This window comes from Syngnathus scovelli, chromosome 5 (assembly GCF_024217435.2).
Source record: "Syngnathus scovelli strain Florida chromosome 5, RoL_Ssco_1.2, whole genome shotgun sequence".
Taxonomy (NCBI): Eukaryota; Metazoa; Chordata; class Actinopteri; order Syngnathiformes; family Syngnathidae; genus Syngnathus; species Syngnathus scovelli.
The window spans coordinates 20,860,200-20,878,501 of record NC_090851.1 but is presented as its reverse complement, the minus strand read 5'-3'; the positions used below and the strand labels follow the sequence as shown (position 1 = coordinate 20,878,501).

Genomic DNA, 18,302 nt, shown 5'->3' with positions numbered 1-18,302 from the left:
TGGGTTAAGGACTGTGCACGTCTTTATCACAATTATGCGGTTGTGACAGAAGTGTAACAGTGTAGGACAGGTGTCTGGCGGGTGACAAAAAGTTCATTTTGCTTTGCAGTAGCAACACATCTACAGCATGTGGAACTAGCAGTTCCATTTTGTGGAAGAGGACCACATCCGCGGATAGTGTCATTGCAAACGCTGCCGCGCATACTGCTTGGACACAGTCTGGTAAGGATTGAGCCACTGGATCCAATTTTTTTGAATAAAATGCAATTGGTCTTAGCTTGCTGCCATGACTCTGCAGCAACACTGAGGTCATAAAACCATTCCTGCAGTCTGCTGTTTGCACAATTTTTTTATTGTAGTCTGGCAAGATAAGGGTTGTAGTTTCCATCAGAGCCTGTTTCAGCACTACAAAAGCATCATCCGCGACAGGTGTCCATATTATTTTTTCTGTCATTGCCATGGAGACTCCATGCACAATATTCAGCAGCGGTTGCGTCTTTTCCGCATAATGTGGGATCCATGCTCTGCAGTAATTGCAGAGCCCCAAAAATGACATCATTTGTTTTTTTGTTTCAGGTTTCGATGCATCTGCAATGATTTGCTTTCTGGTTTTCTGTATCTGTCTTCCAGCAGCTGACAACGTGTGACCTAAATAGTTCACTTCCTGTCTGACCCATTGTAGTTTGTTTTTACTTACTTTATTCCCTGTTTTGCAGTGATAGTGTAACAAAGCTAAGGAGTCTTCCTTGCAACCAGCTTCAGTTTCAGAGGCTATCAGGAGATCATCGAAATAAACTAGAAGTTGGCTTTTGTTTGACATTTGAAAATCAGCCAAACAGGCCATGATAGCTTGAATGAAAATAGTTGGACTATCAGCAAATCCCTGTGGCAATCTGGTGTACGTATAACTTTGTCCTTTAAAGGTAAACGCAAACCAAAACTGTGAGTCTGGGTGGATTGGCACTGAGAAAAATGCATTGCTAAGATCAATTACTGTGAAAAACTTCTGGTTAGGCTTCAAAGTGTTTAGAAGTGTGTGTGGGTCAGGCACATTAGGTGCTCCTGTCTGCACTGCTTCATTTACTGCTCGTAAATCTTGTATCATTCGCCAATCAATTTTATTGGCCTTTTGGACTGGAAAAATAGGAGTGTTGCAAGGAGAATCCGAACACTTCCTAATGATTCTTCCTGTCAAAAGATCATTTATAAAAGGGGCAATCACATTTATTGCCTCATGTTTTAAAGGCTATTGCTTAACTCTTGGACGCCACTCTGATCTTGGTTTGATCTGTACTGGGGGAATGGACGTTAAAAGTCCTACATCAGACGGGCCCTTTGTCCAGAGTTTTTCAGGAAGCTCAGCCAATTCCCTCTCCTCCATCTCAGTCAAACAAACATTAACTAGTCAGTGGAGCACATAAGTGCATACCCTTCCAAAAGCCACTTCATACACTGTTTGCTTCCACATATCACAACTGGTACTGTAGCTCCACCCATCACCTTTATCCTCATAATCAGTGACAGATCCGGCAAGTTTAATTCGGCAACCCACATCTGCCCATGTTATACTGTGAGGTTTAAACAATGAAATGTGGGGTATAGCCGACTTGTATTTGTCTTTCTGAGGAGCGGGCAGGAGCAGAGCAGCAGCTGCAAATGACCTGCGATCAGTGTACAGAGCAGTGATTGTCAAGGTTACGTCTGTGTCACTGAGAAAACTTTCAAGATATCAAGATCAGTGAGGATGTTCATGGTGACATGTAGTTGGTTACAAGTCATTTCTGATTCAGGTCGGGACAATTGTTTTCGAGCTTCACTCAGTAAACTGCTTGGTAGCTGTATGGACATCTACTATTTCTTCCTCTGTAGGAGCACGAGGTCAAAGGGGAGGAATCTAGTCATGCTGAAAATGTGGCTTTTCCTCTGCCTCTTCCTTCCACCCCTTGATTGGTTTTGTTTTTTTCTAAAACACTCTTTTGACCAGTGTCCACGTTTCCCACAGTTCCAACAGGTCTCTGAATCTGATGGGGATTTTGAATTATATGGCGGCCTTCGACCTTGTTGGCCTCTACCTCTTCCTCTGCCCCGTTGGGACCCTTGGAAGAAGACGGTTGTATCTTCGTCTAGTTCATCATCATCATCATCACCTAGATGAAATACATCAGAACTTTTGCCTCTTTTTCAGCATGTCTGGCCCATTGCATAGTTGTCGTCACACTTGCAATATCCACTTCCACCAAATGTTTCCTCACCCAGTTGCCTATTTCAGGGCGGAAATTAGTGAGGAGCGCATTTTTAAGCTGTTGCTGATAAGCACTCTCAGCTGCATCATTGAATGGGATGCCACTATGCACCCTGAATTCTTTTTCAAGTCTCAAGCGAAAATCATCAGTATCTTCCCCAGGCTTCTGTTTTATTCCTGCCAAATGACCACAATTCGCTCGTCTTTGAAATATAGTTCACACTCTTTGCACAAGATCATTCCATTGTGCTGCATACTCCCCTTCCAATTGATTTCCCTCAACGGAATAGGGGAAAGGCCCTTGGTTATTTCTACCTGTATAATTTCCTCTAACCTTGGCCCAGTCTTTTCCCAAAGAAGACATTGCAGCTTCTCCTGCCTCATGCCCATTCGGTCTATAGGAATGTATGATTCCAGCCATGTCTTCTGCCCATATATCTGGGTCTTCTGCAACAGGGGTAACCCCTTCAACTGCTTTTCTTGCCTCTTCCAAAGTCCATGGCCGAAAAACATATGTATGTGGAGGGTGGCCTTCCCCCACAATAGGATTTGGGCACACATCAACATTGTCTAAATTTTGGGAAAATCTAGCAGCATTGGTCATACTTCTTGTTCGCACAGGAGTTCTAATAATGTGACCCTTACCTTTTTTGCTGTTATATGGGGGAGGGTGCAGGTCTGTTAAACTTGGATACAAGTTTTGCATAGGAGCAGAAAGCTCCTCTTGCCCCTCTGCTTGAGCTGTGGCTTGAGCTGCGGCTTGAGCTGCGGCCGGGACTGTGCACCTGCGCACTGTGGCCTCATTGTCTTCCGGCCTGACAAACATACTCGCAGCCTCATCACTTTTTACCTTTATAGCGTTTGTCTTTTGAATTTGTTCTCTTCTCTCTTGTGAAGCTTTCAACCACATTCTAGCACAATTAAATTATTTCTCTTTTCTTTCCTTTCTCAGTCCCTTTGTCTTCCGAGCCACACTCTCCTCCAAAACATCAACCACTATCTTCCACACTTCAATTTTCAACTTCCCTTCTACTCCATACTTTTTCTTCCACTTCGGCGTGTATCGCATACAATTAAGAAATTTACTCGCCATGTACTTCTCATCTCCTTCAAGAGCTAGAGATTTACCGTTTTTATGTCCCATCTTATGAGTGATATAAATGGACTCAGTTTTCCCTCGCCCGGACGGGGGTCACCTGGGCCCTCCCTCTGGAGCCAGGCCTGGAGGCGGGGCTCAAAGGCGAGCGTCTGGTGGCCGGGCCTTCGCCCATGGGGCCCGGCCGGGCATAGCCCGAAAAGGAAACGTGGATCCCCCTTCCCATAGGCTCACCACCTGTGGAAGGGGCCGAAGGGGCCGGGTGCAATGTGAGCTGGGCGGCAGCCAAAAGCAGGGACCTTGGCGGTCTGATCCCCGGCTGCAGAAGGTGGCTCTTGGGACATGGAATGTCACCTCTCTGGCTAGAAAGGAGCCCGAGCTGGTGTGCGAGGCAGAAAAATTCCGACTAGATATAGTAGGACTAGCCTCCACGCACAGTTTGGGTTCCGGTACAAGCCCTCTCGAGAGGGGCTGGACTCTCTTCCACTCTGGAGTTGCCCACGGTGAGAGGCGTCGAGCAGGTGTGGGTATACTTATTGCCCCCCGGCTAGGCGCCTGCACATTGGGGTTCACCCCGGTGAACGAGAGGGTAGCCTCCCTCCGCCTTCGGGTGGGGGGACGGGTCCTGACTGTTGTTTGTGTCTATGCCCCAAACGGCAGCTCAGAGTACCCACCCTTCTTGGGTTCCCTGGAGGAAGTGCTGGAGAGCGCTCCTTCTGGGGACTCCATCGTTCTACTGGGTGACTTCAATGCTCACGTGGGCAATGACAGTGAGACCTGGAAGGGCATGATTGGGAGGAACGGCCCCCCCGATCTGAACCCGAGCGGTGTTCTATTGTTGGACTTCTGTGCTCGACACGGATTTTCAATAATGAACACCATTTTCAAGCATAAGGGTGTCCATGTGTGCACTTGGCATCAGGACACCCTAGGCCGCAGTTCGATGATCGACTTTGTAGTCGTGTCATCGGATTTGCGGCCGCATGTTTTGGACACTCGGGTGAAGAGAGGGGCAGAGCTGTCAACTGATCACCACCTGGTGGTGGGTTGGCTCCGATGGTGGGGGAAGATGCCGGTCCGAACTGGCAGACCCAAACGCTCTGTGAGGGTCTGCTGGGAACGTCTGGCAGAATCTCCTGTCAGGAAGAGCTTCAACTCCCACCTCCGGCAGAGCTTTTCCCACGTCCCGGGGGAGGCGGCGGACATTGAGTCTGAGTGGACCATGTTCCGCGCCTCCATTGTTGAGGCGGCCGACCGGAGCTGTGGCCGTAAGGTCGTTGGTGCCTGTCGTGGCGGCAATACCCGAACCCGCTGGTGGACACCGGCAGTAAGGGATGCCGTTAAGCTGAAGAAGGAGTCCTATCGGGCCGTTTTGGCCTGCGGGACTCCGGAGGCAGCTGACAGGTACCGGATGGCCAAGCGGAACGCGGCTTCGGCGGTTGCTGAGGCAAAAACCCGGGCGTGGGAGGAGTTTGGTGAGGCCATGGAGAATGACTTTCGGACGGCTTCGAGGAAATTCTGGTCCACCATCCGGCGTCTCAGGAGGGGGAAGGAGTGCAACGTCAACACTGTTTACAGTGGGGATGGCGTGCTTCTGACCTCGACTCGGGACGTCGTGAGTCGGTGGGGAGAATACTTCGAAGACCTCCTCAATTCCACCTACACGCCTTCCATTGAGGAAGCAGGGCCTAGAGACTCTTGAGGCGGATTCTCCAATCTCTGGGGTCGAAGTCACTGAGGTAGTTAAAAAACTCCTCGGTGGCAAGGCCCCGGGGGTGGATGAGATCCGCCCCGAGTTCTTAAAAGCTCTGGATGTTGTGGGGCTGTCATGGCTGACACGCCTCTATAACGTTGCGTGGACATCAGGGACAGTGCCTCTGGATTGGCAGACTGGGGTGGTGGTTCCCCTCTTTAAGAAGGGGGACCGGAGGGTGTGTTCCAATTACAGGGGAATCACAGTCCTCAGCCTCCCTGGTAAGGTCTATTCAGGGGTGCTGGAGAGGAGGGTCCGTCGGGAGGTCGAACCTCGGATTCAGGAGGAGCAGTGTGGCTTTCGTCCTGGCCGTGGAACAGTGGACCAGCTCTACACCCTCGGCAGGATCCTCGAGGGTGCATGGGAGTTCGTCCAACCAGTCCACATGTGTTTTGTGGATTTGGAGAAGGCGTTCGACCATGTCCCTCGGGAGGTTCTGTGGAGGGTGCTTCGGGAGTACGGGGTGCCGAGCCAACTGATAAGGGCGGTTCGGTCCCTGTATCACCGATGCCAGAGTCTGGTCCGCATTTCTGGCATTAAGTCGGATTCGTTCCCAGTGAGGGTTGGACTCCGCCAAGGCTGCCCTTTGTCACCGATTCTGTTCATAATTTTTATGGACAGAATTTCTAGGCGCAGCCAAGGCGTTGAGGGGGTCCGGTTTGGGGACCTCAGCATCGCGTCTCTGCTTTTTGCAGATGACGTGGTGCTGTTGGCTTCTTCAGGCCGTGATCTCCAGCTCTCTCTGGAACGGTTCGCAGCCGAGTGTGGTCGGGATGAGGGTCAGCACCTCCAAATCTGAGTCCATGGTCCTCGATCGGAAAAGGGTGGAATGCCCTCTCCGGATCGGGGATGAGATCCTGCCCCAAGTGGAGGAGTTCAAGTATCTTGGAGTCTTGTTCACGAGTGAGGGGAGGATGGAGCGCGAGATCGACAGGCGGATCGGTGCAGCGTCAGCAGTAATGCGGACCCTGTACCGGTCCGTTGTGGTGAAGAGAGAGCTGAGCCAAAAGGCAAAGCTCTCAATTTACCGGTCGATTTACGCTTCTACCCTCACCTATGGTCACGAGCTATGGGTCGTGACCGAAAGAACGAGATCCCGGATACAAGCGGCCGAAATGAGTTTTCTCCGCAGGATGTCCGGGCTCTCCCTTAGAGATAGGGGGAGAAGCTCGGTCATCCGGGAGAGACTTGGAGTAGAGTCGCTACTCCTTCACGTTGAGAGGGGCCAGATGAGGTGGCTTGGGCATCTAATCAGGATGCCTCCTGGACGCCTCCCTGGGGAGGTGTCCCGGGCATGTCCCACCGGTAGGAGACCCCGGGGACGACCCAGGATGCGCTGGAGAGACTATGTCTCTCAGCTGGCCTGGGAACGCCTTGGGATCCCCCGGGATGAGCTGGATGAAGTGGCTGGGGAGAGGGAAGTCTGGGAGTCCCTCCTAAAGCTGCTGCTCCCGCGACCCGACCCCGGATAAGCGCAAGAAGATGGATGGATGGATGGATGGATGTCCCATCTTAACTTGGTATTTTAGGTTTATACAATTTTTTTCCCACTATTTTTCTTTCTTTGAGGATCCTCAATGCAGGTTTAAATTGACCTTTCAACAAATTACTAGCCTGTGTTATTGCCGTGGATCAATGCTCGAACTGCTTTTTAGTCAATTTATCCGACCAGTCACACTCTCAACCACACAAGTTTCTTATCCCTGCCTACGCGAAGTCCTCTTTAATAAAAAGAGCTGCTTCATCCGGAGAGGGGACTCTACAACACCCCCTCCTTCCCTGGGAACTAAAGACAACAGTCCTGTTACCCAGCCCTGCCAACGTGAAGTAGTACTCTTTAGAACAGTGGTTGTCAAATGAGGGTACACGGAGGTACTCTAGAGGGTACATGAGATGTTACAAAAATATATAAAACAGTTTGAGAACCACTGCTCCAGAAGAGCCATCTCATCCGGAGGGGGACTCTACAACACCCCCTCCTTCCACAAGATTTAAGATCTTCTGTCCCGCCTATTTACTTGTACTTTTTTCTTCTGCACTTTTACTTTTACCTGTACGCGTTTCACAACAGCACAATCACACAACTTTAGGGCTTTAACTTACTTGTCACCTGGTTCGTTGCACTGCCAGATCCCGTCAATCCACCTCTGTAAGACGAAGGCAGACCTAAGATGCTGGCCCAGCGAAGAATTTCCTTCCCAGGTCTTTCTTTACCAGATCCGGCTAATGGACGCTGGCCCGTCGACGGTGTACAACGTGTCTTCCTCCGTATGCCAGATGGCACGTATGAGAGAATCCGGGTCACGGCACCAAAAATGTTAGACTGGTGCTCACTCTAACTTATTTTGCAAGAACCACACGGGAGACAGTATGCCCTTTAAACACTTGCAAGTGGAGAATTTGCTCGTTACTGTAGGTACAGCAGTGTTCGAACAAAGTCTGCCTTTGGTCTCTTGCAAGAGCATATTTATTGAGAACAGGTAGGGTGGGGGTGACATTGGACATGTTTGGTGGTCACCTCAGCAACTGGTTAATCAGTGCGGAGGGTCCCAGCTCATTGTTTTACAACGTCATGGAAACAAGAACTAGTGGGGCATTTTAGATGACATTTGGAAAGTTTCAACAACTGAATGGTTAAACTTTTCAGAGTCAAAGAAAGGTAAAATGTTTAAACAAAGTTAATAATTCTAGTCTACGTTCCAACATAATCATACGATCAAGATAATCAAGATAATCTGTAAACCCTAACACAAGCCACAAAGCTACAGAACAAAAAACAACATCATGCCTGGAGATAGACACAAAGGTCGATCTTGGAAAGGAGGAACCTCCTCACGACCAGCATTGGCGGTCCTATCTGTGAACATCGAAGGGTTCTCCTCTGCAAAACGAACAATCTTAGCCGATCTATGCAGCAGACAACACTGTGACGTGCTCTGCTTGCAAGAGACACACAGAGGGAGTGAAAATAATCGCCCTACCATACCAGGAATTGTCCTGGCCATTGAACGACCTCACAGGCAGTACGGCAGTGCCATATTTGTAAAAACAGGTTTAGCTATAGAAGACACAGACATGTCAGATGACCATGATATCGAAGTCCTATCTGTCGAGCTAAGCAGTGCTGTAGTAACATCTGTCTATAAACCACCACCTGTAGACTTCATATTCTCCCAGCCAATCCCCAAAGTACACAACAAACCACAGATCATTATTGGTGACTTCAACAGCCACAGTATCCAGTGGGGCTACCCTGAAATGAACAAGGATGGAGAAGCAGTTGAGGAATGGATAGAAGCCAACCAACAAAGTCTTATCCATGACCCCAAGCTACCATGCTCGTTCCTTAGTGCTCGCTGGAAACGGGGCTATAATCCAGATCTCACCATGGTCACAAATAACATTGCTGGACTGTGTAAAAAGACTGTGCTAGACCCTATTCCATCAAGCCAACACCGTCCGATCGGGATCCAAATCAAGGCGGCTGTAGTCCCAACCATCGTGCCCTACAAAAGGCGCTTCAACTACAAGAAAGCAGACTGGGGAGGATTCACCAACGAGCTGGAAGAGAAGATCAAGAATGTAATACCAGTTAGCACAAACTATGACCATTTTGCTAACCTGGTGCTGAAAACTGCTCAGAAACATATCCCCCGTGGCTGTAGCGTTCTGGTCTCGCAAAGGACTGTGCAGGACTCTATGACAATTATATCAGCATGTTTGAATCAGATTCCCTCTCAGAGGAGACAATTGCCCAAGGTGAGAAGGTGATGAAAAGCATTGCCCAAGAGTGAAGCAAGACCTGGAATGCTCTTATTGAGTCCACAGACATGTCAAAAAACAGCAAGAGAGCATGGACACTTATTCAGAAGCTACGGGGTGACCCTAAAGCAGCTTGTCAGCGCCCAAAAGTCACTGCTAACCAAGTTGCCAACCAATTGCTTGAAAATGGAAAGAGTGGAAAGAGCTCGAAAAAGATCAAACTGAACCGCAAAAAATACATCGAGGACCCTGCATTTGCAAGACAGTTCACCATGGAAGAGCTGGAAGGGGGAAGCGCTACCCTCAAACCAGGAAAAGCCATTGGACTGGATAACATCGCAACCGAACAGATCAAGCACTTCGGTTACAAGGCCTAGACATGGCTCCTACAGCTTTACAAGTGCCTGACAACACACAAGCTCCCCAACATCTGGAAGAAGGCCCACATTATAGCACTGCTAAAACCTGGAAAAGACCCATCCGCTCCCAAGAACTTTAGACCAATCTCACTTCTGAGTCACACCTCCAAGCTCTTCGAACGTCTAATCCTCAACAGAATCGGCTCCTTTGTTGACGAACACCTCATCCCTGAACAAGCAGGTTTCCGCCCTGGCAAGTCGACAACTAGCCAAGTACTCAACCTCACCCAGTACATCGAAGATGGTTATGAGGAAGGGATGGTAACTGGTGTGGTGCTTGTCGACCTCTCAGCTGCCTATGATACAGTCAACCACAGAGGTCTCCTCAGCAAGATCCTGGAGACCACAAGAGACATCCATCTGACAGAGCTGATTGAAAGCATGCTTGAAAACAGGCGCTTTTTTGTTGAACTTGGAGGAAAGAAAAGCAGGTGGCGAAGACTCAAGAATGGCCTCCCACAGGGAAGTGTGCTTGCACCACTTCTCTTCAACATCTACACCAACGACCAACCAAAAAGTGCACACACACGTCGCTTCATCTATGCAGACGATCTTGGCATAGGTGCACAAGCCACTGATTTCAAAATCGTGGAAGACAGACTCTCCAATGCTCTGACAGAGCTCTAACACCCTACTATGAAGAAAACCACCTACGTGCAAACCCATCTAAGACACAGGTGTGTGCCTTCCACCTGCGAAATCGTGAGGCTAAGCGCCAACTGAAGGTCAGCTGGTTAGGAACCCCCGTTGAACACTGTGAGCACCCAGTCTACCTAGGGGTAACCCTGGATAGATGCCTCTCCTTTAAGACCCACACTGAGAAGACTAAGTGCAAAGTAGCTGCGAGGAACAACATTGTCCGCAAGCTCACTGGCACACATCAACATGGGGTGCTAATCCACAGACTCTCAAGACAACTGCACTTGCTCTCTGCTACTCAGCCACGGGGTATGCTTGCCCAGTATGGGAGCGAGCTGCCCATGCCAAGAAGCTGGACCCCGCCCTAAATGCTACCTGCTGTCTTATCACTGTCTAAAATCAACGCCTATAGAGCACCTGTACATCCTGGCAGGAATAACCCCACCAGAGATACGTAGACAAGCAGCAAGCAAGGAAAAGCGACAACAACAGTCCACTGACCAAAGACATCCTCTCTTCGGCCATGTACCAGCCAAAAGCCGCCTTAAGTCCAGGAAAAGTTTTCTGAAAAGTGTCCCACCCCTTGGAACACCGAGCATAGGCAGTGAAAGAGTCACTCGGTGGGAAGAAAGACTTGACAATCTTCCACCAGAAACTACAATGGAGCTTAAGGCAAGGCTTGCCTATGATTTAGGGCTATATAAATATACTTGACTCGACTTGATCCCCAACATTTGGAGCACCACGGACAGGATTTGTTTCAGACAATGTTTTCACAGACAGGCGTTTGACATCACGATTTTTGCGACGAAAACTTCAGAACAATTCTAGAAAATACAAATCAAATCAAAATTAAATGTAGCATCAATAAATCAAATAATCACCGATTGCACATTGCTTTTAGAAGTTTTCTAAAATCATCCGTGTTTGAATTACAATCCCATTTCCGCAAAACATACCAACCCACAATCTTAAATATCACCATACTGTCTTTTCAGCCAATCATATAGCGTGACGTCATCAAAAGTGTTAAGGATCCGATCTGAACACAGAGTGGATCTGGTGCCTACATCGGCTTTTAAGGTTTGGCGGATGAATACAACAAATTTAAATAATACGACCGGCATAGAAACAAGGGTATTGTGGTGGCAAAGGAAAGGAGACGCAGGTGTGTCACGAAAAAAACTTTATTCAACATACTCGTAAAACGAGGAATAGAAAGAACACACACCCTGGTCCCAACACACCCTTTAACCCTTATTTCCATGCTTAATTCCATCCATTCATCCATCTTCTTCCGCTTATCCGGGGTTGGGCCGTGGGGGCAGCAGCTTTAGGAATGACTCCCAGACTTCCCTCTCCCCAGCCAGTTCATCCATCTCATCCTGGTGGATCCCAAGGCGTTCCCAGGCCAGCTGAGAGACAGTCTCTCCAGCATGTCATGGGTCATCCACGGGGTCTCCTGCCGGTCGGACATGCCCGGAACACCTCCCATGGAAGCATCCAGGAGGCATCCTGATGCGATGCCTGAGCCAACTCATCTGGCGCCTGTCAACGTGGAGGAGCACCGGCTCTACTCCGAGTCTCTCCCGGATGACCGAGCTTCTCACCCTATCTCTAAGGGAGAGCCCGCACACCCTGCGGAGGAAACTCATTTCGGCTGATCCGCCTGTCGATCTCGCGTTCCATCCTGCCCTCACTCGTGAACAAGACCCCAAGATACTTGAACTCCTCCACTTGGGGCAGGATCTCATCCCCGATCTGGAGAGGGCATTCAACCCTTTTCCGACCGAGGACCATGGACCCAGATTTGGAGGTGCTGACCCTAATCCCGACCGCTTCACACTCGGCTGTGAACCGCTCCAGTGAGAGCTGGAGATTACGGTTTGAAGAAGCCAACAACACCACGTCGTCTGCAAAAAAGAGATGCAATGCTGAGGTCCCCAAACCGGACACCCTCAACGCCTCAGCTGCGCCTAGAAATTCTGTCCATAAAAGTTATGAACAGAATCGGTGACAAAGGGCAGCCTTGGCGGAATCCAACCCTCACTGGGAACGAATCCGACTTACTGCCGGAAATGCAGACCAAACTCTGGCATCAATGATACAGGGACCGAACCGCCCTTATCAGCTGGTTCGGCACCCCGTACTCCCGAAGCACCCTCCACAGAACTTCCCAAGGAACACGGTCGAACGCCTTCTCCAAGTCCACAAAACACATGTGGACTGGTTGAGCGAACTCCCATGCACCCTCGAAAATCCTGCTGAGGGTATAGAGCTCCAGGCCCTGCTTCCGCAATGTGTCGGTGGAATTGAGGTCTTCGACGACTCATGACGTCCCGAGTCGAGGTCAGCAGCTCGCCATCTCCACTGTAAACAGTGTTGATGGTGCCCTGCTTCCCCCTCCTGAGACGCCGGATGGTGGACCAGAATTTCCTCGAAGCCGTCCGGAAGTCATTCTCCATGGCCTCGCCAAACTCCTCCCGCGCCCGAGTTTTTGCCTCAGCAACCGTCGAGGCCGCATTCTGCTTAGCCTCCGTAGTCCCACAGGCCAGAACGGCCCGATAGGCCTCCTTCTTCAGCTTGACGGCATCCCTTACTGCCGGTGTCCACCAGCGGGTTCGCGGGTTACCGTCACGACAGGCACTGACCACCTTACGGCCTGCCTCAACAATGGAGGCACAGAACATGGTCCACTCAGACTCAATGTCCCCCGCCTCATCCGGGACGTGGGAAAAGCTCTGCCGGAGATGGGAGTTGAAGCTCTTCCTGGCATGGGATTCCGTCAGACGTTCCCAGCAGACCCTCACAGTATGTTTGGGTCTGCCGGGTCGGACCGGCATCTTCCCCCACCATCGGGGCAACCCACCACCAGGTGGTGATCAGTTGACAGCTCCGTCCTTCTCTTCACCCAGGTGTCCATAACATGTGGCCGCAGATCCGATGACAGGACTACAAAGTCGATTATCGAACTGCGGCCTAGGGTGTCCTGGTGCCAAGTGCACACATGCACATGTTGTTCATATGTTTGAACATGGTGTTCATTATTGACAATCCGTGTCAAGCACAGAAGTCCAATAATAGAAAACCACTCGGGTTCAGATCGGTAGGGCTGTTCCTCCCAATCACGCCCTTCCAGGTCTCACTGTCATTGCCCACGTGAGCATTGAAGTCACCCAGTAGAACGATGGAATCCCCAAAAGGAGCGCTCTCCAGCACTTCCTCCAAGCACTGCAAAAAGGGCAGGCACAATATTGTGCTTCCCAGCACTTCCTCCAAGGAATCTCAAAAGTACTCTGAGCTGCCGATTTGGTGCATAGACACAAACAGTCAGGACCCGTCCCCCTACCCGAAGGCGGAGGGAGGTTACCCTCTCGTTCACCAGGGTGAACCCCAATGTGCAGGTGCCCAGCCGGAGGGCAACAAGTATGCCCATACCTGCTTGACGCCTCTCACTGTGGGCAACTCCAGAGTAAAAGAGAGTAAATCTCAAGAGGGCTTATATAGTTTTCCTCAAGAGAGCTTGTACCAGAGCCCAAACTGTGTGTAGAGGCAAGTCCGACTATGTCTAGTCGTAACTTTTCTGCCTCGCACACCAGCTCGGGCTCCTTTCCAGCCAGAGAGGTGACATTCCATGTCCCAAGAGCCAGCTTCTGCAGCCGGGTATCGGACCGCCCCGTCTTTGGCCGCCGCCCAGCTCACTTAGCACCCGACCCCTTTTGGCCCCTCCCACTGGTGGTGAGCCCATGGGAAGATATATAACTTTACTCGGAGCATCCTCATAACATCACACCAATAACATAACATGAGTTTTGTTCACGTGACGAGGTGTAGGAAAGTATCCGGTCCATTTTTCAAAATAAAAGACTCAGATAAATAAAAAAGAAATAATAAAAGTTATTTATACTTTCTTGTGGGGTCCGGTACCTAATGAAACCAAAAAGGTATCGGTCTACGGCCCTGGGGTTGGAGACCGCTTCAATAAAGAAGAAATTACTGTATGGTGAGTATCATTGCGCTCAATGTCAATGGAATAGCAACAACAACAACCACAAAAAAGCCTGGTGAGTATTAGCCATTGAAGTTCAAAAGGTTACATGTGGGAAAAAAAAATGTAAGTATCATGCGTAGACCTACCTGTTGAATAGGTGTTGTAGTTCAAAGGTACATGTGTGGTAAAAAGTAATCCGCCGTATCGAGGTGCAGATAGCGTTTAAGAACTTTCTAAAGAAAATGACAAAAGTTAGATCTTCGTGTAGACATTATGGGTAGAGGATTCTAACAAAGAAGTTAGGAAAAAAGCTCTGTCACTCAAATTTCTGAAGATGAAAAAAATGAGGTAATACCAATAAGACAACATAGTTGTATGTATTTATCAAAGTTCACATGCCATATTTTCCGGACTATAAATCACAGTTTTTTTTTCATAGTATGGCTTACACTCAGGAGCGACTTATATGTGAAATTATTAACACATTATTACTTGATCATTAACACATTACTTACTTATTAGCTCAGTGGCCTTGTGGTATGAGTGTCCGCCCTGAGACTGGAAGGTCGTGGGTTCGATCCCCGGCTGAGTCATACCAAAGACTTTAAAAAAATAGAACCTGATGCCTCCCTGCTTGACACTGGATTGGGGATGTTGTAAAGCTGCACCTTCTTGGGCCGCCCTGCATGTGGCAGTACCGGCACCTGCCGGGCAAACGACCCTTTGAAAGCGAGAGGGTGGCAAGGTGACGGCACGGCCGATTGACACCTAAAACAATCTTTGTGCTGGTAAGACTTGCAGAAATACATAACTGCTAGTCTACTCATCCGTCGGATCTACGGGAGATTCCATCCATCCATCCATCCACCTACTAGTAGTTTATCACTTCACATGTTACTTTCACACTAAACCCCTTGAGGGAATAGTTGGAACTGCAACTGACGATGAGTCTGTCTCCATCCACTGACTTTCAGAGTCAGTGGAGTTGTTTATAAGTGACAGAGGACCAAGATTTCGATGGATTTAATGATTTGGAGCGACACGGATGGTTAGATAAACTCGTTAGGTGTATAGTTTATATGTCACGTCTCGTCCCCAACTGCTCCACTATGTGTCTGTTGTCTTGGTTTCTGTCTGTGTGCTCGCCCCTCCCCTCCTGTGTGCCCATGATCAGTGTGATTATTCCCACCTGCCTCTCGTTACCTGTCGTGTATATAAGTCCTGTCTGCCCCGCACTTCCGGTCGGATCATTGGTTTTGGTTGTTCGGTGTTGGATTTATGTTGTGTGTTCATGTCATGATGTGTTTTTGGTTCCTGTTCCTGTCATCGGTAATGTCACCCTGTCTTTTTGTTTCACGTCTTTTTGGTCAGTCTCGTTGTTAGGTTTTGTTAGGTCATGTCAGTTGCCGAGTCTGTTAGTTTGCCTTTTTTGAGTTCACCAATAAACCCTGGTCCAAGCTGCACTTGGTCGTCCTGCTCCATGCTCCACCCGACCGTGACATTATATATAGTTATATAGGCCTGTGGAATTAATTAGAACTGCAAATGATGATGAGTCTGAATCCATCCACTGACTTCCGGAGTCAGTGGAGTTGTTTATAATTTACACATAGGACAAATATTTCAATTGATTTAATGATTTGGAGTTGCACGTATGGTTCGATAAACTTAATTATGTTATAGTTATTTGATATATAGTTTATATTTAGTTATATAGGCCTGTGGAATAATTGTAACCGCAACTGACGAGTCTGACGTCAGCGCCGATGTACTTCCGGAGTCAGCAGCGGCGTTGTTTATAGTAAGTGACACAGAGGTTTTTTTTTTCTGCTTTATTATGCATTTTATGGCTGGTGCGATTTATACTCCGGAGTGACTTATAGTCTGGAAATACGGTATATACATTCTGAGCTTGTGTTTGTAATTCACGCAATCACGGAAGATTCAGAAGGGAGGCAACAACTGCTACATTCTTACCTATTACCATAATTTAATATGACCTCCATGATGTAAAAAAAAACATCAATATTCCATCCATACGACTGCATATGACAATATACATTCCACAAAACAACTGCCACATTCTTACCCATTCTGATAATCTAATACGGCCTCCATGATGTCATAAAGTGATAGATATTCCATCTATACAACAACTGCATATGACAATCTGTGACCTCTGTGACCTTTATTGTTATTAATCATAGGATGATTTACGAGCTATGCCTTTGATTTGAATTTTTGCTGCATCATAATTTATTCTCGTGTACATTGAATTACCCAATATGTAAACACAAAAATAGTACTTCCCTGTTTCAAATGAGAGCATCCCGAGGCAGAAGGACTTGGAGAAATGGACTCATCTGCATTTTTTATATGATCAAATACTCACAAGGCAGTGGAACCTTGGGAAATCGTTCACAGCAGCTGGAGAGGGATCGGCATGCTGGTAGTCGGCCACATTCAGGGTCCGTTGAGGATGTGGCGGATCTCACAGGGGCCACAGCCAGCGAGGAGGAGGGGTGAGGCAAGCACTGGTCAGCCACATTTGAAAACCGATGAGGATGAGGGTGCGGATCTCTTCACAACTCGTGAGGAGGTGGGATGAAGCACACCGGTGGTCGGCCACATTCCAGGTCCGATGAGGACGGCTGGGTTGGGTCTTTACCCACTGTGGCGAGCAGCTCTCCTCAAGCCTGAAACAGGGGCTACACGTTTAAGTGCGGGCGGTAGGTGCCGACTGGATTGGCGGGATTGATGGATTGGGCCGGTTGCGAGTCTGAATCTCCGTCATCCTGCGAGCTGACGTGTACCGCGTGCCGGGCTGCTATACATTAGTCATCTGAGTCGCCGTTACGGGAACTAGCAAGCACGCAGCGTCCCTGGTTGAGGACTGCAGCGGAGAAGGCGGACGTGGCTGGAGGGCATCCAGCAGAATGGGTGTGAGTGTACACTGCAGCCATCTTTGGCAAATGGCAGATATTAGTTGTCGGACTCACATCAAGGTGTGTTGACCCACATCAGGGGTCACCACTGTGGCAGAAGTAGAAGCACATTGTAATGCCTTAACTTTGGCATTTGACTTTATGCAATTCAGAGTATGATGTTTTGTCTGTTTCTTCAGTGTTTGCCACCCTACACATCCACAGACAATTTTGTGACAAAATATTTTTCTTGCAAGTTTCTCAATCTGTCATGCATTTAATCATTTCTGCTACAACCAAATAATTTTCTTGTCTATTAAACTGGATGAGTTGCAATGATTTTTGAACTTGTGTTTTTCTGTAATCAGGGTTGAGTTAGACCAGATTGAACTGCTCAGACCAGGTCGACGACATGGAACTGCTCAGTTGGACTAGTACAGCTTTTTTTAGTCATCCTCCTGCTCAACTTCCTCTGCCTCCCACCACGTCAACCAATCAGCCAGAGTGACTGTTTCAGGCTCAGCAATTTTTCAGCCCCGGACCGATTTGCAGGTTCCTTTTGAGATTCTAAGAAGACTATTCATCAACTCTGTCTGTTATGCTGACCTTAAAAACTGCTCGTAAAATTGAATCATTTGATATACACAAGACTAAAATGGGACCAGGCTATTAAAAAATATATAAAAAATACAATCAATTGAACAGGCCCACGTGTATCAGCCTGTGGTTGGGAATGACGATACTTGTTCCATTAATGCATATTAAATTCATTCTCTGAAAGGGAAAAATGAACAAATGCTAATTCCCTTTTCATTGTTTATTTTTAAGTGTGAATATTCAAAGTTAATGGTAATAAATAATGTGGTTTGAAATGTGAATTTCCTTATTCTACTTTTGTTAATGATATTGTTTATATTCTAGATACAGCATGTACATTATTATTAGTAGCCAGTGTAGGCCATGTTGGACAAGATTAAGGATAAAGTTAGTGACAAGGTAAATATTTCTCAAAAATATTTTGAAATTTATTTTCAAGGGCTTTAAAATATAAGTGTTGTGCTTTTAATTTTTGTTTTACTCTATGGATTACATTTTGTTGATCTAAAAAAATGTGGGTTAAATGTGTAGAAAAGTCAAGGTTGCTTCCCTTAATAGTTTGGTTGAATCTCTGCAGATTATAAACTGTTGTTTTATATCATCAAATTTTAATTTAACGATCAATTTGTTAATAAAAATGCTAACTTATTCTAATTGTCTTGACCAGATGCCTTATTTATTTTACCCTAATGCCTCTACATTTGAATCACTGAAAGACGTTTTCCACAGTATCCATCTGAGAGTACTTCTCTGTGATCGGCTCGGAAAAGGTGGGACATACAGTATAATACTTCAAACTGTTTGGGCGATGCGGCATCTTGTGCACGCCTACCCAGATGCGTATGCGCACAAATATCTTTAAAATTAAAATGAAGAAAA

General features: G+C 47.8%; 1 protein-coding gene across 3 annotated transcripts in view; it reads left to right on the top strand.

Annotated features, from left to right (window-relative positions):
• LOC125969628 (palmitoyltransferase ZDHHC5-A) overlaps window positions 1–18,077 on the top strand; it is a 154,301-nt gene extending 136,224 nt beyond the window's left edge. For all 3 annotated transcript variants that reach the window (XM_068650863.1, XM_068650862.1, XM_068650864.1), the window contains one exon: window positions 17,195–18,077. In XM_068650863.1, coding sequence (XP_068506964.1) covers window positions 17,195–17,261 — 67 coding nt within the window. In that variant the 3' untranslated portion in view covers window positions 17,262–18,077. The remainder of the gene's footprint in view (window positions 1–17,194) is intronic.
• Window positions 18,078–18,302: the final 225 nt, after the last annotated feature.